At 35.0% G+C, this 23,018-nt stretch overlaps 1 protein-coding gene across 1 annotated transcript; it reads right to left on the reverse strand.

Annotated features, from left to right (window-relative positions):
• Positions 1–9,359: 9,359 nt before the first annotated feature.
• Positions 9,360–15,724, reverse strand: LOC120339592 (protein zwilch homolog). Its single transcript, XM_039407754.2, has 9 exons — positions 14,794–15,724; positions 14,177–14,300; positions 14,003–14,079; positions 13,459–13,594; positions 12,667–12,755; positions 12,143–12,280; positions 10,767–11,062; positions 10,135–10,285; positions 9,360–9,695 (listed from the first exon to the last, which is right to left on the reverse strand). The coding sequence occupies exons 1-9, from the start codon at positions 15,670–15,672 to the stop codon at positions 9,519–9,521; spliced, it is 2,067 nt and encodes a 688-aa protein (XP_039263688.2). The 5' UTR covers positions 15,673–15,724; the 3' UTR covers positions 9,360–9,518.
• Between the last annotated feature and the right edge of the window lie 7,294 nt (positions 15,725–23,018).

Below are 23,018 nucleotides of genomic sequence, written 5' to 3' on the forward strand. Positions count from 1 at the left end.
TCTGTTCATTTCCGGCTCCTGACTGTATTCGTTGCCCATCCTGAACTATATGCACCACCTATTAAAATCTTTATGAAGATCACACAAATATAGCTATCTAATGCATGAGCTTCTTAGTCAAGGTTAGATCAATCCAACTAGAGTACGGAAACATTAATTTAAATTTCAAAATTTCATTAACTGCAATCATGTATTACGTAATCATCCTTTCTGCTTCATTTTATCGTCCTATATGTCTGCTCAGTCTCGAATTGATTTTGTTCTGGCGAATGCTTTTCTACATATAATGTAAAAATGAGATGTCTGCTCTCGACTTTATTGAAATTCGAAATCTATCATTAGCCTAGGCTAAGTTGAGAGCAGATGTTTCGCCTGAGCATCGGACATTATGTTACATTAGAATGCAAAAATATGTTCCGTATCATGTGGAGAAAAACAAAATGACAAATATTTCTTTTTCGTATGCAAAATATTGGGGGTAAAGATGAATGTGGGAGATAATTGCAGAAACAAGATTCCCCCTCGACGTGAACGTATAAATATTTTATTAACTTTGACCGCACAAAACCTCTTGAAACGCGAAAAACGAACTCAGAATTAACGCGTCGAGTGCTCGCGTATGGAAACCACGCTCGAAAATAAGACTGCAAATGGATTATTGTCGTTCCACTAAATTGATGAAAGCTTTAGGGATTTAATATCGCTAATGCGATGTTTACGAAAAGATACCGCTACCGTTAGAATGAAAAAATTCGAATGAATATTTATTTTTTGAAATTGACACAATGAATTAACAAATTCTAACAATGCACCGATAATATCAAATTTCATTAACGTCTTAATTCGGAAAGTTCACCTCGAATGCAAAAGATAATAGACGACTATATGGTAGTAATGAAGTCATAAATTAAATTAGGCAAATAAAACTTTGATGTGCTTCGTGCAACTGGTACTAAAAATATAAAAATGTATCGAATAAAGTAAGAAAACTTAAATAAACAATGATTAAAACAAACCTGGTTAAGATATATAGAGAACTAATTTCATAACGAAATAAAATTTTGACATAAACATGTATTGTTGCTGTATTGTTGCTGGTTAACACGAATTTATCGTGTAATAATCCAATTTTGCATGTATCTTCACTATATATAAAACTCACAGTTTTCCTATGAAAATGAAAATGTCCGGATTGTCGAGGTAAAAAACCAAAGAAAAATGTCACACTGAGCAAAAGTTCAGTTAACTTAGGAAGAAATAAAATCTATCAAAGATTTCTCAAAGTTATGTATTAAAACAAATTGTCATTAGCAAAATTTCACTCGTGCCATAAGTTGGAAAAGGAATGCAGTTTCCGTGACTGAATTCAGCTAAGAATCGAACATTATGTATTATTCAAAGCCTTCGCCTTAGTCGCAAACAAGTATTCAGGTTAAACAAATAGTGATACTAAACGCGAAATATATAAATTTACCATGTTTCCCCTAATGGGGTGAGGTTAGGAAGAAAATTGATATTGTCTGGCTGGTTGGAGGTTGTCTGAACCCGAGGGTTAATTACCGTAATCGAATATGTAGATCAACCCTAATTGCACTGGTGTTATCAACGAAACGTTTTCTGTCTTGTATATCCCAGGATTACCTCTAGTGCAGGGGTGGACCGGTCAGAGACCAAGAGCCGCATTTCGAACTTTATTTCCGCGAAGAGCCACATTATAAACAAGAAAACACATGAATATCAGATATACCTTTATTCAGCTCTGTTGTAATGCTAGTTTATTGTAAATGTCAATTACCAACAGAAATTATAAAACATAAATTTATGACAGAAATTTACAAGCCATTTATTGTTATGCATGCTACATAGTGGGACTTCTGGCATTTCTTGGTTTTAACAGTGCTCTTTGAAATTTGGCCTGTATGTTGTTGTAGCTAATCGAAGTAATTCTTTCACATGGGTGTCAGAACAGATCTCTGCTTTGACTCACGTGTTTTAGGGTAGATATCACAGATAACACTGGTCAACAACAAATTTGCGGTCTGCGTTTTTTCAGTTGATTTAGGGTGAATTTAGCGTGCTGAATCCAGAAATCACATTAGTTTTGCGCAATCAGGTCAAGTTTTTGAGATATGGCCACATGTCGTTTTTTACGATTTTGTTCACATTACACATGTTAGAGCATTTTAGAAGAAATTGGTATAAAATGCTGTGTGAAAAACTTTTATTTTCTGCTTATGGACCGGGTTAAAAATGTTTGATCTTTAGTCATTGCTTTATTTTTGTTTTTTCACAATTCTTTTCGTGTAAAATATAATCTTTCAATCTTGTTTGTTTTTTAATCATGGCAACGTGTTCGTTGACAGTTTTGCCTTCTTTGTTTATTCTATCTTCTGTGTAAGTTAATTGATGAATTACTTATTACCTATTATTCTTTTGCGAGTGAATGAGATGGCTTCGTTTAGAAAACCTCCATTAGCGACGAAGATACAACCAGTTTCAAAGGATATGAAGAAGGAGAAATGGATTTTGAAGATGATGCTCCACATCAATTTTCCCAATAGGAGTCGAATGATCTAGTTCGCGACCTCAGATTGCCAAAGGACTCTGCCAAACTGTTGGCTTCCAGATTGGAGGAAAAAATCTCTTTTCTGACAGTACTTATCCCAGCGTCTTCTGCAACAAGCATAAAGAATACCTCCATTTTTCCTCGGATGAAAAGGATTTGGTTTACTGTGCCGATCCGATATTGTGCAGCTTTTGCTCAAGCTTAGAGTGTCACATCACGGTGGGAGGAACTGGTGTATTGCAAAGAAAGGAGCGTCAACAATAACCCTCTGGTTGAATACTCTTTTATGTATACGTTTTATCGTGGACGTATGTCAAAACAAAAGCAATAAGGCATTTTTGCGTCGTTTTCAAGCATGATATATGCTTGTCCGAGCTTTTGTGAACCCGGCTGCGCTTCACTTTTCTTCAACCTAATTTTTACGAGTTTTATATCTGCAATTAATTGAAAGCTAATAAACATACAATGAATCTGTTATTACTTGAAGAAAGTAATTTGAGAGAGTTCACAATCGGTTTCGGCACGTAAACAAGCTTGTAATCATTACCCGCACAGAAATAAACAAACATAGATTGCGTTCGCTCGAAACAGTTCGCGAAAACATTCGCCATTTGTATCCTGAATATTTGCGTTGCTTTTCGCTCCAGACGGCCACTCTTATCTCGTTTAAAAGATGATATAATTCGCTTTTTCTGGAGTATTGGATGTCTAGTCCAGTGGTTCTCAACCGCCGGTCCGCGGCAACCTTGCTTCCGGCCCGCCAAATATTTTCCAATATTAATATATTATAAGCAAATAGCAAAATGCAGAGTATTGACGGCATGTCCGTTAGTTTTGTGTTTTTTTTCTAATTCTTATTGATTCGTAGTACCGTTATTCGTCTAACTGTTGGACCAGGGGTGGGCAAGGTTTTCAGACCGGGGGCCAACAATTTTGCCTATCTAGACTGGCGGACCATGGAAGTATGAAGTAAAATGTGAAAGTTACATTTATGGACAATATTTGCAGTGCTGCAAAAGTGGAAAACGATAAGCTCCATGCCAAAACTAAATGCTATCGCAATCCCAACAAATTCCTTGAGCTATTTTTTGCTGAAACAGTTAAATTTGGATTTAGTTTGGTTGTAACACCATCAGGCGGGCCAAATTGAATTACCCAACAGGCCGGATTCGTCCCGCGGGCAGTAGTTTGTCCATGTCTGTGTTAGACTCTAACAACCAAACTTGGTGAGATGTCCTTTGCAAATTTCAAGCCCTGAACGACTGGATGTTCGTTAAGTCTATGACCTCATAACGGCGACTAGCGTAATGACGGAGGGGTTTGATAGCACATACCGTGTTTGCCCGAAAATAAGACAGGGTTATATTTCAATATTTTTCCGAAAAATAACACTAGGGCTTGTTTTCGGGGAATGTCTTATATTTTTATTTATCAAAAACAAAATTCAAAAGTAAAGAATTACGATAATTTCAAATATGTATATAAAGTATGAAACCGATATCCATTTACTTATAAATACCACGTTTATATTCAAAACAACTGCTAAACATAGGTTATCAATGATTTAAAACGTGCAGGAGAGATTTCTTGATATCGACTAGGTCAAAAAAAAAGTTCGCGGTATTGACTTATATTAAAATATTTCTTAAAATTCAGGCTAGGTCTTATTTTCATGGTATGTCTCAATTTCGGGGAAACACGTTTCACGTTTCAAAAGAAACCCAGCGGTGAAAACCAAGTTAGTGGTGTTTACTGTTTACAGGAAGAGACTGCTACTTCAACTTCACAACATACCCCAGAACGACCTTGCAAGTTGCAGCAAAATTGATATGGATCATGCGGAAACAAGCAAAAAACGAGAGGGATATTTTATTGAGCACTATAATAAGTATTTGGAGCTAGGTTTCACTATTGCTCTCAGCAGCGAAAAAGTACCGCTTCCTACGTGCCTAGTCTGCGCCAAAATTCTTTCAAACGACGCATTGAAACCCGCAAAGCTAATGAAATCGCGTGGAAGTCAACGCTCTACTTTGCCTTGCACAAACTTCATTAGCCCTTTTCATGCCAAAATTGTTGTTGCACTTGGCTTCTCCACGCCAAGCCGTTTTTTTGCGATTTACATGGCGACTTTTGATGGTACTTAAAATCTATTCTCCTTACTCCACGTCGCCCACTTACGGCTTGTTGGAATTAGAAACAACAGGCGATTATCGACGTTAGCTTTTGGACGGACTTTATGACATTCATTCTAGACTTTTAGCAAAAATTAGTAAAATTTACTATTTTTTCCCTACTGAAGTAAAAAGTCATCATTTATCAGCTTGAAACATGGATTTTCCATTGCCCAGACTTCCCAAATATCTCCCAATATCCATTGAACAACCACCAGTTGAATTGCCCAAGCCTAAAAAATTTATTATAAATCAACCCACAACATGCTGAAAATGACCCTTAAATACCACCTTTTTCATCCAAACTTCAAATGACCGTTGTCAACAAAAGCGAAACGTAAAATCGCTTGCTGTGACGCAAGTACTAATCTCGAAGAAGCCTGGAGTAAAATCACGCGACGCTAGGCCTAACAGCTGATTAGCAAAGGCCAATTAGAATCGAGGGTAGAGTAGAGTAGATATTGATACTAAAGGCCTGTTGTCACAATATTACGCATAACTTTACTTCTTAATCGTACCTTTTCTCTTCGTTGTTAAAAACAGCTTTATTGCGTACTGTTCATAAGACAGAATGCGTTTTTCTCCTACTTTCAGGAAGGCTGTAGTTTTTACTTGAATCATGGCGAAACAATGGTTCCCTGTTTCGTGATCAATCGTAATCTGTTTATGGTAAATTGCTCGGATTTTTGCGTGAATACGGGAATTTTCGTTGAGGTAACCAGAGGCGTAGCCAGCATATTTTGCGCCCGGGGCAAAATATAAAATTGGCGCCCCAACCCCCACGTTTAATCATGTTTTCTATTTCATTTAATGGTATATGTAAAAACAAATTATATATCGTCACGCTAATAACCGAATTGCGTAAGTCATTTTTAGCTGTTTTGAGAAAAACGTAAAAAAAACTTCATAATGATATTGCTATGCCATTGAGAGTCATTAATTTGCCATAGTTCAACTTTTTGGTCGTAGCTGGATTTAAGGTAATTTGTATGACGCAGTCATTTGACGTCATAATGGCGCACTGTGATTTAGGCAAAAATGTGTCTATGACTAGGGGACATACGCAATTTTGCAACTTGACTATATGTACCAGTCCTGAAAAACAAACAATCCAAAATCCCCAAAATAGCTTATCTGTTTCAATTACATTATTTTTTATGTTTAAAAATATATATTTCATCAATATAACAAGCTCTGCACACCCACCGAAATAAGACTAAAGTTAAATCTAAAGAATAAAACAGAAATGTACCCTTATATAAAAGTCAACCAAGGTGAATTGGACTCAGACAGTGAATATCACAAGTGCACGCCTTCCTATACTGTAGTATAAATTGAAAATTATTAGCGCTAAGCTAGAATCTGAGTACAAAAACTCGAAAATCCTTAGCCGAGGTTATTTTGCCTTTGTGACGTCACAATAATCCTTCATTATGACGAAACAATTGAACAAATTTGCATATCATACAAAATCTCTATTTTTATGGACCTTTCCCCGATCTTTGACCCCCGGAAAATTCTTCTTATACTTTACCATTGCAGAATTTTCAGGGCTATTTTAGGAGTGCTTTTGCGAGTTGGCGCCTGTAAAATGGGGTATGTGCTTCAAACCATCATTAGGATTCATCGCACACAACAATCTGTTTTTTAAAAGTACCGGTAAAGAATTTCAGGCTAGTCTATCACAGCTACTTCTACACTAATTTTTATTACTGCAATTAAATTAAAACTCCGAAGAAGACAGAGTGATCATTGAATTATCTGATTTTTATTCAAGTTTCCGAAACACAACTGAAAACTAACGAATAGAGTTCAAAAATGCGAAAACGAGGTAATGTTTACAACCACGCTTGAAAATCTGTCTGAGTGAGAAAAGTGTCTGAGCGGATGCGAAAAGAGGGCATTGTTACGTCACTTTTTGCATCTTGCTGATTGGCCAACGTCACGGAATAAACAAGGAAGTCGATGCTCGGGGAAAGGTCCATGGGTTTCGGAATTCTTAAAATAAAATCTGAGTTAACAGACAGGTGCGCAGCATTACATAAATACCTATTTTATGAAAAACTCAAAACCGCCAAAAATGAATTACGCAATTCGGGTATTAGCGTGACGATAAGTGAATTCAAATTTATATGTATTTATATATTTTATTATTTATTCAAAAATATATGTATATGTAAATTTTAATGGAACATTTTATTTAAAGAAGAAGCAAAGCTATACAAAATAGAGCATATGTCCCACTCAGTTACTGTCAAAGATGATTTACAAAGTCTACAATAAATTCATTTTTTCAATTTCACTGTCGTAAACTGGTTAACACGTCATCAAAATCCGTTTTTTTTTTCAATGTTTCTCTTTCAACACTTAGAAGTGCAAGATCACTGAGACGATCCTGTCCCGTTGATGCACGCGAATACGACAAAATAGGTTTCAATTTGCTGAAAGACCGTTCACAGCTTGCAATTGAAACTGGTATTGTTGACAAAATTTGTAGAGAAATTCGCAGATTGGGTAAAACGTCGTCTCCAAAAGACACAATAAAACCAAGAGGAGCCAAAGGAGTTTCTGGTTGACCTACAGTTCTGTTACTGAGCATTTTGCAATCTCCAATTTCGGTGAAAAGTTCGTGGCCATTGAGGTCAGTGTCGAAGAAATTTGCAAAATCTGTGCAATCTCGACGAATTGTCGAAAACGGCATTGGAGTCTTTTAGAACAGTATAATATATTTTATGTGATAACTCTACCGCAAAGTACGGTACTTTGACAACAAAGAAATACAAAACCACGTATTACTCAAAACATGTATTAACATCATTCAACCAAATTCCGTTTCCATTTGTCTCCAGCACAGAACTAATATCAACTTACATCGGAGTGTGCAGGCAAGAACTTAACGATACAGAACCACGTAATTAACCCGGTGCATTTTGTTACCTAACGTTACCAAATCAAATTTTGCTTTGTTTCCCGGTCAGATTTTTTGGCCACGTAATTACGATGGAAATCTCACCGTGCGCGAGCTATGTGCGTGATGACGTCGGCAGTCGTAAGTGGTCTGACCAAGTGTGCACTTATGTCTGCCGCCGGTGCGATCTTGCTTGTGACCGTTTTTTACTCTTGTTGTGAAATTTTTGCAAGCCTCATTTTGGCGCCCCTGTACCTTGGCGCCCGGGGGCATATGTACCCCACTGCTCCCCCTAAGCTACGCCTCTGGAGGTAACTATATATATGCGGCTGTCATTGAAATTTATTCATTCAGTGCTTAATTCAGTGATTCGGTAATTCTCTAAATGAGTGGTTTTCTGTAAACTTATTTGGTAAAGTTTCTTCTTGTGTGTGTAAAGGCGTGTATTAAGGTTGATTTTTGTTTGTAAACATTTGCAGTTGTGTACTTTTCAAGATTTAAGCATTAAGCTTTGCTTTTATATATTTTGTTACCCAACACAGTGCGAAAGAAAATGAACAAAGGAGAACAACAAGAAGCGGACATTAGGAGTGGGAATACAAGAGATTTACGGCGCATCTGAAACATTATGTTTAAAACGTGGCGCATGGTATGTGAAAGGTTGGCCACCCCTGGTCTAGTCCATCTGGCTTGTATTTATTACTCCGATTTATAATACAAAACTTTTTTCAAATTTTTTTTACATTTTCCATTACTTTTCTTTATCAATGTCCACCACAATTAATCGATGTTTCCATCTCGTAATCAACATATATTGTTGAACAAAGAATTTTTTTCTTCTTTTAGTATGTGTGCTGACAAAATGACGTCATAATGACACAAAAATGTAATCAATTCTATCAGCACTTCAAATAAAGTGTAAACTGCGCGTTTGTCGTCGAACGTCATATTCGATATGATTACGACAGCCGTTGTAATGCAAAATCGCGTCTCACAAGTCGCATCAAAGATTTCGATTGTGACGCAATAATGGACGATTCAATTGTAAAGTGAACGGCGGCGTTCACGTATCTCGGACGTAAAAGAAGAAAGCACGACGAGTGACATGTTTAATCGAAACATTGTGTATCGTAATTTGAAGTTACCGTATTTTTTCTTTAAAATAACCAGGGCAAAAAGAGCCACATGAAACCGGAGCAAACCGGCTCGCGTGCCGCCGGTTGCCCCTCCTCTAGACTAGAGTGTAATTTTTCGAAAAGTTTAATTTGGCAACCATGGGATTCACTCGTCGGAAACAGCCTCGGCGTCTAGGACTACAAGCGCCTTTCGTTGGTTAAGTAACCGCCAGTTAGGTTTCCTCTAACAACGAAATATCAGGATCGACGCACAAGTCAATTATTGCTTTACCCAATTATTAACTAGAAACTTGACAAAAATCGTGGTCCGCCATATGATTAAGCCTTGAGTATCTTTAGACGACATTACGCTTCTGCGCGGAACAAGTCTCCAGACACGCAACTAATCAACGTAGTTAATACAGTTGATTGTACATGTAATTCTGGCACACAAAACTAACATGTATTGTTATTTGACCCAAGTATCCAAGAACTACATCAATAGGACTGGGACTGGCAACCACACTATGGTCGTTGTCTATTAATCATGTAACCGAATTTCACATCCCAGAATAAACCTTAACCTCTTCTGAAACACATTTATTCAAGTGAAGTGAAATATGTATTAAGAATCTGAGAAAAATACGGAAGCAAACTAATATACGATTTTTATATACTGACATTTAACGGGCAGTCGACAGACTGCAGGAACTTTTATGGTCTTTACTGGATTCAATAGTAAAACCTTTTCATTGAGCTCAAAAAATTGTCTCAGACTTAGTTGCAATGTGATATTTTACAGCTACATCGAACGCCATGGAACTTGTACTAATTCTACATGATGCCGGAGTATTCAAGGCATCTAAATCTTTGTTTGGCTCAGAAATGATTCCATGAAAAGGATATTCTAGCATCCAGCAGTGGTCAGTTGATGTCTTTAGAAACAAAATATGAAAAAATAATTTAAATAATAAGGACTCAATGATTAATTGTTTTTCTTTAGTAACAACATTTCCTATAGTTGTATGAAGTATGAACCAGTGTTAACGAGAACTTTTTTAAAAAGTGGATGTGAATAATTTTTCAAATCTTAGTTCGTCTTTCGAAATAATATCAGCATAAATGGAAGCAATATGGATGTTTCAGGGTCAATGAAACTCATAATTATCCATCTCACTTTTGTTTCACCTACTATAACTCTGGACTAGACTTTAGTGTCAACCTAAAACGTGATGGAAAGCGGACTGAACTCTAGATTCAAGACTCATATGACCGATGACAAAACTTCACACAACTTCACTTCGGCAAATAGCATGAATAAAATTCCAATAAAAAAAAAATAACATAAGGTGATTGATTCCATTATTTCCATACCTTCATAAAATCATCTTCACTTGACAATGTCATTCTCCAAACAGTTGGAAGTCTGTTTTCAATCAAACATTCGACTTCAGCATAATCAATAGAGAAAGTAAACGTTTTCCTAAAATCCAAATCTTCAGATTCATAGTCATGCAATGCCATCCTGTAAAAAAAATTTAATACATTGTGATGAAACAATCAAAACCATCCATAAGTAAGCAAAATTGAATACCGTACTTTCAATAAAGTCTAAGATTTGGTTTTTATCCATAAATAAGAAGCATCAGGCTATAAGAAGCAACAGTTTTTGAGAGTTAAAGACAGCAGTTTGTTTATGAAACAATACTACTACAACTGGTTTTGAGTGTAGACAATAAAGCACTAACTGATTCATACATCAGGACTCTATTTTTTGCAACAGCATCCTTGCATTATATGTGCAAGTGGCGGTGTCTCGGAAATATAGTGCCCCTCTTGCTCCACGTGCTCCACTTTGCCCGAGGACACACCTGATAAGTGGGACATGGCAGTTTTGAGACGACCCGCGGGCCTGGAGGACAGATGAGTAATTAGTCTCACCTATAACCTATACTGTTGACTAGTGAGTTGTGTGGGGACAATAACAGAAAACATAGTTTTCTTACTTTGTTACCAGGGAAGTCCTTTCATCTGATAGATTAAAAAAACATTTGCATTGTACAATAAGCTCAACAATGTGATGGAGCTTCTTCAAATTAACGAATCGTTTCTTCAAGTTTTCTACTCTGCCCTCGTCCGATTTAGAATTGTTTTCAAGATAACTTTGTAACCGACTCATACTCGCAAGCCGACTTGTGATGAAAAAATTGCTGTAGTCCCGAGATAATTTATCCAATCCTAATTCAATGAGAAGTTGTATGCATTCAGAGCTGCCCAGCTCAATTCTCGTGCTAACTTTCCCCTGAAACAGTACATACAAAATCAAAAATGAAAATTAGGTGGAAAAATTGTGTCAGAAGCAATCATTAGAGTACAAATTCAAAGGCAGCATAGTTTATTTATTTTCTGTATCAGTTTTATTATATTATGCTTATTCACCCACTTTTACTCCAAACAAGGCCCTGTTCAAGTAGCCTCTGATAACGATATGTCAGGGGCTACATTATTTGAAAGAACCGGAATCGGACCTCCTGAAGTATGCGCGCCAAGATGGAGCACAACCTGAACTCAGGTTGTGTACCAGGTTAGGGTTCAGGTTATGCGACATCTTGCTGCACATACTCCAGGAGTACCCCGGAATCTTTACAATTCAGCTTTGCCTACTCAATTTATTACACCCTGGGTGAGATGGGAGCATGGGATTTGAACCCAAGATGTGTAATCTACTATGCCAGCACAGTTAAGCCTAACGCTTTCACTGCTAGGCTAGGCCATCGCACTGGCCAAGTTTTCAAAAAAGGTGACTGAAGTCAAGGATAATGTCACCCACCACAAATTGATGCGCACAACTGTGAGTGACGTATAACATACTCTCTATCAGCATTTCCCAACTTGGGGCCCATGGCCCCTCAGGGGGCCACAAAGCAGTTGGAAGGGGGGCCGCAATGTTAAACGCAGAACTGATTTTACTTTTCACTTTACAAACAAACTCCCGTTCTTCCTAGTTTCATTGCTTGCTTCACTTTTTTGTGCATGAATTGTTTAATCCTAATGGGATTCAGAATCTATCAAACAAAATACCACTATAAATACACCTGGAATGATAGACAGGGGGGCCATAGGTGCTAAAAGCCCCCGGAATGGGGCCACGAGCCAAAAAGGTTGGGAACTACTGCTCTAAATTCATATGTTGACTCTATAGCTTGGTGGATGGGCTAAATAGGAAATATTCTTGAAGATATAAAAAGAGTGGCAGCAGTTCTACCTCATTGTATAATACGAGCCATCATTATTGTTTATAACAAAGCAAGATACATTTAAATAAATTCTAGATAGCAGAGATTCAGAAGTAATGACGATTAATAACAATGCTAAAACTTACAGTGTAAGACTCCTTGATGAGTTTAGCAAGGGTAGTAGAATTATTGTTGTGTAACCAGAATTGTGTTGCTCTGCATTCAGAAACTTCTTTCACAATGATTTGAAACGATTCAATCAGTTGTTGACACGAACCAACATACTAAAGATCAATAAAAAGATAATATCAACACTCAAAAATACAATAATTTAACCTATGTGGAATCAGGGCTGAGCCTCGAAGTTTTATTGGAGCCAAGCTTACTATAATAGATCAAGCTGGAGTCGAATATACCACAAATTGCGGTGGCTTCGGCTTCTAACCATTTAATAATTTTTTCACATTTATTGATAATTTATCTATCACTTTATACAAATAACAAAAACTATCCTATTCTGTTTAATATATTTTTAATTTAACATTTTTACTAAGATCCGAGGGCCATTATTATTTCAAACCAGCTCTCCAGCCCTGGAACATAGTGTTATTTCCAGAATTTTTTTTTTGTTTTTTCCACATTAATTTATCCTTTACAATCAATCAAGTACCTGTAATACTTCCCAAACCCTTTCAGTGAAGTCTAACTCTTCTCTGGGAAATATCATTTGTTTAGTTGCCTGATCTTCATTTGTTGTGTCTATTATTGTGAAATAAACAAATATATGCAATGGAAAATGTAATATACCGGTATATATATTTAAACAATTCTATATTTTCTTTTCATCAAATGACCTCCTACAAGGCTCTGCATAAACAGTCACTGATATGTAAAGAAGCCATTTTATTTTGGAATTATGAAATTATTCCGCTTTGGCATCGCCTACTCAATTTGTCATTATTATATATTACAGTGAAGTGGTGGGCATGGGATTTGAACCCAAGATATTTCTCAAAGGCTGCAATGCCATCATGGTTAAGTCTAATGCTAAACCACAATTTCTGGGTTATCTTTCTATATCATTTCGTACAACATTTAAATAAGGGTCAAGGTAGAAAAATATCGAAATTCCAGAAATTTTGTTTCAATTTGAGAACAAGCTTTGAGTGCCAGCTATATTTAACATTGATTAACATTGTCATGGATTGTATCTTATCTGACTATATTGAATAAAGCCAATTTCGAATGTACTCAAAAATTAGTAATAAAATAGCGCAGTAATACTCACAAATGGCTAGCAGTTACAAATGGTACTTTATTACTCTGATTTCAATTTTTATTAATTTGGTATATCTTTTGCATGAGTGAATACATAATTTATCACTGACTTTCTTCGAAAAATAAAATTGAATTACAATAATTTCCACATATAGGTATATAGAACAAAAATGAATTTTCTTACCATTATTATTCGGTGCTTCGATCGCTTTTGCTTGTTTTCTTGCTCTGTTTAATAATATCCATTCTTGATTATATGAACCAATCACTTCTCTAATTTGTTCGACTATTGTCAATTTTTCTTTTTTGACAGATGATTCCTGAATTCAAAATAAAAAAGTTAAATCAAGGGTAACAAGAGTTCTCGAGATGTGCAAATAAATTATTTCAGAAAAAAGGATGCTATGAATTTTGAGCAGGTGATGTATTTGGGGGATGGGGGTAATGGGCGATTTATGTAAAATTGTAAATAATAATCTTTATTTTCTGAATTATTGGAACCTTACAATTCATAATTCGAAACTCCATTTAAATGAGCTAACAGTATATGAATACTAGTTAGTACTCAAGCTTTATTCAACAGAACCAACAATTTTTCGCACTTTATAAAATTCATCCAGTAAAGTTGATGACCTGTTTTTTGTCTGTCTGACAAAAAATTGTTAATTAATATTCCACTGAAAAGAAGCATTAATTAATTAATTAACAAATAAAACTGTGCAGGCTACTTGTTCATTTGTAGTTGGTAGATCATCCACACTAGTCCATTTAACTTCGCCAGCGTCTCCAAATGCACAGAAGAAACCTTAAATGAAAAGAGAAAAATTTTTTAATAAGTATATATTACAAATTACAAAATATCAGAAAAATTGAGTATAAATAGCATTATTGAATATTCTAACCTTCTAATATTTGAACAGCTTTAAAAAGAGAAAAGGCTGAGCTTCTCATGTCGCCTGGAGCGGGTGTTATATTCATTTTGATCTCTTTTACATGCTGTTTATCAACTTGGAGAATCTTTTCCACCTGAATTTGAATACAAGAATATTAGCAGTGCAAGCACACACAAGTTTTGTATCTGGGATGAAAAGCTCAATGAATTTTCTTGAAGAAATAGCTTGCTTGAATCACTTCATAAGTGGACAGATTTGTTCGATAAACACCCCGGACAAGTCAGTGAAGAAGTCACTGACATGTACTTGAGCCATTATATAAATGGGAGGTCTGGAATTGATAACCCAATATACTATACCCTCAGAAGTGGGCATGAACCAAACCCCAGATTTTTAAAAATAACCTACAATGCCAACATGCCCACGATCGTTCAATTAGGGCCCACTTAGTGGAAGGCAAATTTGATGTTTTGATCCAGTAATTCTCCAGTCTTGATGTGCTTAAACAATTGTGAATTAAAATATCAAGCAGATTCAGCTCCATATCTGTGTCTCGTTACAGTAAATAAAATGCATTATTTGATACAAATTCCATAGCATAAGACTCAAGTATCAAAAAATCAAACCTTGCCACAAGTTAAAGAGAGAGTGACATATGTAAGGGCCAGATCTTCATCTGGATATTCCATCAGATGTTTGTTGCTTTCTAACAATTCATATTCAGCATAAGATTTGACAGAAACTTTTCCACCAGCTTTTGAGCGACAACGTGCAAGATGTTGTTGTACTAGTGATTGGAGACACACAGAATGAAATTTGTTAGAATTTGATTTCTTACAAGCTACATGACTTGGCGATAAATTTTCTGCTGAATCAGGTCTCCATATGTTACTTGGATATGGTCCACTGAGATTTACTTTTCGTTCTAACAAGTTTATGATTGTTTTATTTTCTCCCAATACTGGAGTAATAATGACAATTCCAGTTGAATCGAAACATTTTTTTCTCCACTTGCAAAACAGAATCATAGGAAAAAGGTTTTCAAGTTTTTGAATGCAACAATCTTTATCATCGGAAGACAATAAAAGGCAAAAACGAGACAATATTTCACGATATTCTTTCTCAGAAATCAAGGAAGACTCATCAAAGATGGCAGATATTCTGGTAGCATAAGAAAATGACATTTCTCCCAGTTTGTCTTCCAATTCAAGAGGACAGCCATTGAAAACGCCATTATTTCCATTTGAATTAGCTGCTTCGGCAAGTGAAGAGATTCTACTGTATACCTTCTTCATTACGAATGTTTTTAATTCAATGCCTCCTAGATGAAACACATCATGTAGTATTCGTGTCAAGTTTTTATGAAGGGTTCCAGAAGAAATTTGAGATTTTTTGGCAAAATCGTTCAGATTGTCAGTAAAAATACATTCCTTCCATTCAGCAATTCCATCATTGTGAAATAATTCCAAAGAGCGTAGAAATTTTGCTGGTGTATCGTTATTCATAATTGTGTACTACTAAATAAAGATTACGTCAACTGTTTTATAGTTTCATGATACGGTAGACAGGTAGAGCAGAGGCTAAATACAATGTTTATCAAATAAAGTACAAATTTAAAGAATGCTATTCTAACTTCTAATTAATATAATACAATACAATTTAAATTCGATCTTTTGTTCACAACCCGACAACACAAAACACAAATAAAAAAAAATAAAAAATACAAACAATGGCGTCGAATCGTTCGGCAAAATAGGCAAAACCTAAAAAAATGTTTATAACAAGTGATGGAACCAGCACTTGTGCCCATTCACCCAACTCACAAAAGTGATGGAAACACCTCACGACAATCTTCCTGAAGAGAAAGATCAGTCATTAAGCATACTGCATACATAGCATGAGAAAATAAAATTCAGGGGCGAAGCTAATCTGATATTGGTAAGTCAGTGGTGATGAGTATACGGAAAACAATTACAGAATTAGAACGAGAATTCTGTGATGGTGCAAGTGCCGAAATGTGAATGCCAAATATAACATCTAAGTGCTTACAGGATTAGCTGTTACAGTAATATGCAAATAATGCAATTATTCAACTATTTTCGATTCAATTCTTTTCTTACAGTCTTACAATTACAACACTGCAATATCTGTCTCTACAATATCTTTGCGTTACTAAATATAGAAATAAATAACACCTGGGTCTGTAGGTTCTATTTCCAGATTTCAGTCGTCACCAACAATTCCTCCCTTTGCCTATTTTGCAATTTTTCTTCTTCTCTCCATACAGCCATACCGTAGGCATAAAAACTCCCGTTATTTTTTTATTTTTAAAGCCTCTTTCTGTCTTTAGCAAGTTTTGCACTAAACTCGCAATCTGGCATTTGTATCATTGAAATAGTCTGAACCCTCTGAATGTGTGCACTATAAATATGTATTGCAATGTAGCCCATAGGCATGGATTTTTGTTAAACACTCAAATGTCAGAATATGTTAAATGTGACACAGTAATAATCATAGAAATACTGGGAAAAAAATTACAAACATATTATTATCCAAATTGTAATTCATAATATCCGACGTAGGCTAGTTTCCATTTTTCAGTATCCCACAATAGGCATAGATTGTGCAATATTTTTCATCCAGACCAAAGTGACCATAGTCACTTAGTTGATATTATATACCGGTACACGCTTTGATCCAGACTACCTAAATGATTTGTGATTCACAAATTTCGCGCCATTCGATCTTGTATCGTTACTGCCCCCAGTGGACCCAAAATAAATACCGGTAATGTATTTGGAAATATGTTATTACCAGAGCCGTTATATAGTGGCTCTGTTATAACAGAAAGAACAAAACTGATAAGAATTCTCATTTATACCGTATGCAGTGATAGTCTGGTAAAATTTTTCAACCAGAACGCACCTAATTTCTGAAAATGTATTACATTTACAACACGTCCGCGGACGCTTACAATATTTTTTGTCTGTCCTAAGATAGAGTCGAAGAACAGCATTAAAATAATGAAAATATCATCTGAAATTAGGGTTGGGACCCCAAGAAATCCAGATCCCGAAATCCCGGGATTTGGACTGTTTTTTTTTTCAATCCCGATCCCGCAATTATTTCTTGAAAATCCCGGGATTTTAAGGCTTTGTTATCCACATATAAATATTCTCACAAATGGCCGGTTATACCATTTTATTTAATACATATTTTGAAAAAAAACTATCCACGCTTACAGTTTGAGTCAGTCAGACTAAGTGGAATTACTGTGCGAAATTTTTCTCAAGTTTCACCAAGTAATTAATATTTGACTAGTAGAATTGCCATTATTGCCGATTTATTTAATTATCATTTGAACTCAAAATAGCATTCAGGATTCACGCAATGATTTTGCAAAGGGTTTATTCACTGTTTGATACAAAAATAAAACAGACACAATAGAAAAGTAAAATCAAGAAGGTCAACTATCGGCTTCATAAATATCCGCATTCCGGCGTCAGGAATGATAAAATTTTTAGCTTAAAATTGGGACAGTTAATTTACAAACGGTGACAAGAAAGATCAAAACCGATCCAAAATATAAAAATCAAAATAAAATCCCGAATCCAACCCGATATTCGACAATTCGTTAAAATTATTTGATTTGATGAAAATATACGATTTTGCCCACCCTTTCGATCTGTAATCACGGCAGTAATCTAGCGAAACGCGTGGTAGTCCAAACACTGATGCAATGAAACTTAATGAAACCTTCATACATTTAGTAAATTGCACAACTTCACGAAAGCGTGATGGAATTGACGATTATTTCATGTATCGAACCCAAAAACGGTTATCTTTTTCGGATAGTTTCTGCAGTCTGAAAAGTCGAATAGGCGTTTCGACATGGTAACTTGCACGAATATCATAACGTGAAAAGATACGTCCAGCGGTGAAAATTGTTTATAACAACTTTAAACCTATTTAGTGTTTTTAGCGATAATAATAATTGTTGTAATAAAATACAGTTTATTTGCCACTTTTATTTTTCTCGCAGGTGCCGACAATAGCACTATACTAACACTTGAAATATTTTGGCAATTTGAGAAACATAATATCAAATTGTAACAAAAACAGTGCGTTTGAAGACCACGTATTACCCGTGCGGCTGCGCAACTTTTAAAATATGTAAGAAAACAGTTGTAATATCGGTAACTATCAACCATTTGTACGCGTTAGACTATCGCAGTCTTTATGAGTAGAAAATGTTCGTGTTTTGTGATAGGTGTGCCGCGAATATTTAGAGAACTATATATAACGTGTCGCGATATAAAAAAGGTTGGGAACCACTGCCCTATTTGCTTTAATATTTCTGCGTCCATATTACATGAAATAAATACGTGATTTTATTGTCATGCAAGTTGTTTCAACCTTTTACTTAATCCCGAAAAAACCCGGAATTATACGGCACATTCACGGGATATCCCGATACCGGGATTTCAAAAACCGGCTCCGAAATCCCAACCCTATCTAAAATATGTCAGTGTAGAATGACAAGCAAGTATATTTATAGAAATTCAATACAAATGTTATTATTATGACAATAATAACTTGCAATGTCCTTATTAATATTTAAAATAAGCATGAGAAATATTTTAATGATATGGAAAACATTCATACACGTTACGGCTGTACTAATTATTTGTCTACTGCGATGTAAAAATAATTACGACGTAACAAAACGTACAGTAAATATATAACTAAGATTACCAGAGAAACTAAACCTTCCATGACATAATGTTATTGCAACAACAGGAACGCAAACGCAATAAATATTTAACCACCGTAACGGCGTTCCGGCTCCAGCTCACCAATGCTAATATGACAAAAATCTGCATTTATCAGTTCAAGTTTATTATTATATATATCAACTGTAATTTTTAGGCCAAAAGTATTTTCGAGAAGTTCAGTTCTGCAAAATTCTACTGCCGTTTTCCTGATCCTATTGACAAAATTTAACTTTCAAGTAGGCTAATGCCAATCGCCATTTCTGAAATCTTTTGATTACTGTATGTTTTTTCCAGCATTATATCATATCCCGCATTCATGTGTAAAATTTTACTGAAGATATTGATTGCCAAAGTCAAAATATCCCAATACTCTTCAATATTAATTTTATTACGACAACAAATGTAAAAAAACGGCAAATATAAGGTCAGATCCTACATTGGGAGTGATTGATTCAAATAAACATAATTGATATAGTACAATTTGCCTATCTGAAGCCACCCCCATTGAAACAATATCACGCTAGATGGCAGAGTGGAGTGGATGGATCATGCGATAGTAACAGCATAGTTCGCCGGTCTTACAGAACAGGTATATTCATTCACACGATATGCTAGAGTTGAAACTCCTACATTATCTATTTATTCTATTGAATTGATAACAGCAGATGATCAGGATTTAGATGAATTAATAAATGCCCAATCATTTTGAGGTCATTATTATATCTGAATGGCTGGTACCATTTTGTCAATTGGTGTCCTATGGATTCAGAAATATCATTCAATTCGGATGTGGGTCTTAGACATTCAAGTTATTCCTCATTGACTTTGTCAGATGTTCTGTATTCTAACATTCATTCATTGTACTTCTAAACCTTGCGCAACTTTATTAACAACTAAGAACCTAATTAAATAAAATGCTTAATAAAATTAGCTGCCCTATTTAAAGAATGTTATATCTTCTATATTTCAAAGTAATCAAATCGAATTGCCCATATTATTTAATGAGTTGGAGTTTCTACTACATTCAATTAACGATAACGTGGAATTATTATATGCAGTCGTGTTTCGTCCCGTGATGCATTTATCTTATTGTCTGGTTGCTCCAACGTTGAAATAAAAAATCGACTAATGGTCAATATGTTCTCTATTCAATTCTGAAGTGTAATTCTAGCCGATTACCTTTCTAGTTTCACCGACAATTTTGTTTTCTGCCGTTATTTTTTTCATCACTTTGATCTTATGCTTCTGCGTGATAGCTTGTGACCTTGCTTTGAAGACAAAAAATTGATACGTTAATTCAGGTTATTGTGATATGTATTTCACTACAATGGTTTATCCAGCTGGATCAATATAAAGTTCTACATTAAATGGCTCTTCTTTTCATGAATGGAAAACTAATATTCAATCTCTTTGCAATGTGATCATTCTGAACAATGGCTATAATATTGTTTGATACAAGGTAATATTATGTTCCGGATGTAGTTGTATTCTTTCAATATTGTCGCAACATTTACCCGGCCGAATATACTCTGTGGTGTCAAGTCACGAGAAAATCCCTCCCACATAGATTCCACGCCATCTGTTGCGCCAAAGTTATTTTTATTTTTATATGGTACAAATAAATCTAACATATACATTTCCCATACTTGTCTTTGCTTGTCTTTGCTGCTAATAATAAATTGCATCACTTTATTGTGATTGGTGTTTTATCTTTGTGAATTTTTTGTTCATACATAATTATTTTGTTTTATTTTAAATAAAAGGTTAAAACAGGTTCTATACAGTTATACACCATAGATTTTAGAATATCAACCACAATTTATTTGAAGCAGGAATGCAGGGTCGGTATAAAATTTTAATCCTACACCAAATTAAGAGAAATATCGACTCCGTCTGCATCTCGAAAGGGCACGAAATCCTGATTGGGTTTAATTTGAGAAGTTGAACCGCAAGCGAATTATGGCGCTCTGGAGAACTGCATACTCCCGTCAGAATATACATAAAACAGGTTGTACAAACACCACAACCGGTATTTTGAGAATTCTAAGTATACACGCAGTTTATAACCAATGAGATTTTGTTGTTATGCTAGGAAAAGGACAATGTATATTTCAATAGAATTTTGATTTCCGAAGTTGGACTATCTGATTTCGCAATTGGCAACACATTCAGCGATTGAGCAACTTCTATTCCGGTTCACACCAAGGAATAGTAAGATTAAAATCGCAAAAACGAGAAAAGCTTGGCAAAAAAAAACGACAAGACCATATATTTAGGCGGTACGGGACCGTGGAAAAGTCCTGATAAACAACGAAACAAATCGTGAGGAAAAGAACGCGGTAGAGATATTATTCGATGCTTTCAAGTTTTTTCACGGGGAAAAAAAATATAGAAAACTGTAATATAACCTAATGTCCATTTCTTCCTAAGACGTTTTATCATCTTACATACAATGACAAATCATAAATTTCCAAAAGCGTAGGATTGAACTCTTTAATATTTAAATGTTGACTGTGACGTTTGGATTTCTCGTATCATAACTACGCATATCATAATGTGTCAGATATCATATTATATCCTGGGGCAAAAAATAACTTTGTCGTCAATTTCAATGGCGTAATGGAAATTTACAGAAAATATTTGATGCGTGGACTTTTTTTTGGCTAGTGTACACGGCTAACATCGAAATATTTAAAAAATTGACGATTTTTTTTTTATGTAATTGAGGCCATATCTTTTATTACTATATAAATGGTTCTTCTTTTACATATGGACTGCATATTAAACCCGACTAAAAAAATTGCACGATATTTAAAAATTATTTAAACCAATCAAAAAATGTGTATGTCAATACAAAAATACTTTCCAATTGTGTCTTCCTATACTTAGTCCAAAAAGGAAGCAGCATAATATAATATAATTCCAGCGAGAGAATTTAGGTTTGAATTTTTGAAATGGTTCACATTTACATTCACAAATGTCTTCTTGAAATTTTGCTTAGTAAATTTGAGGTATTCAGAACAGGTGATTTATCTATTCTTATGCCCTCCATTCCATTTTGAAAAATCAATTCAATGAATTGAATAAATATAATTATTTCTCCTATTCGAATGCTGCAATAATTCGTCTCCGTTAGACAACGTTTTTGGTGGTTGTTTGCTCATTAAAATCATCGTGCCAGTGCATGAAATTTCCGTTTTTTCGGAACAACATAGAGCAAAAAGTATAAAACAGTAAATGGGAATAACGAAACAAATAATAAGAAAAAATGAACACAGTTTTTGTCAATAACAAGTCATTAATAATTTGTAGGAAGGGAGGTCACTCAATCGCCATATCCACTTCCTCGCGGTGGTAACGTGATTTTCCGCCCGCAGCTACAAACAAATGATTCTAGTCAAGTCTATTGTTGACATCCCATATGATGATCGTGAGAGTACGTCATTAGAATTTTGTAGTAAACAACTATACGGTGACCGGAAATTACTGTCCCATTGAGAATTGTTTCTGTATTTGACACACAAAGTTCATAAAGTCGTATCGTATACAGTTGTGCTCCTAATACAAGGTGAACAAAAAATAGAGAACGCAGATTATTTGGAACATATAGGCTATCCTAGAGAACATAACTTTTGTGTAAAGTGTCCCAGTTTACTGAAACTTTTGGGTAAAATCATACACACACAGAAGTTCAATTGTTAAATAATAAATTTTCTTCATTCTCTAATAAGAAATAACAAATTGTTTGTTTTTGGTTTATGACTTCATCACATTGTCATCTGAATAATAATTGTTTGAATTCCTCGGTATTCTTCGTAAATAACAGCTTAAATAGGCCAATTTGTTTATGAAAAAAAAACTATGAAAAGAACGTTGACGAATAGTTCCATTTATTTAGGGATGTAATACATTAAAATGTGATCTTAATTTCTCTTTCGTTGTAGACAAAACGTTTTATTATAAAATGTAAAATATTTTAAACGATTTTTCTGCTCAGGAATACAAATTCCCAGTTATTTCTGTCGATATTTGAATAGTAAAAACAAGTCATAAAACCATCGATTTGATTTGGTCGT

Source organism: Styela clava, chromosome 9, assembly GCF_964204865.1.
Source record: "Styela clava chromosome 9, kaStyClav1.hap1.2, whole genome shotgun sequence".
Taxonomy (NCBI): Eukaryota; Metazoa; Chordata; class Ascidiacea; order Stolidobranchia; family Styelidae; genus Styela; species Styela clava.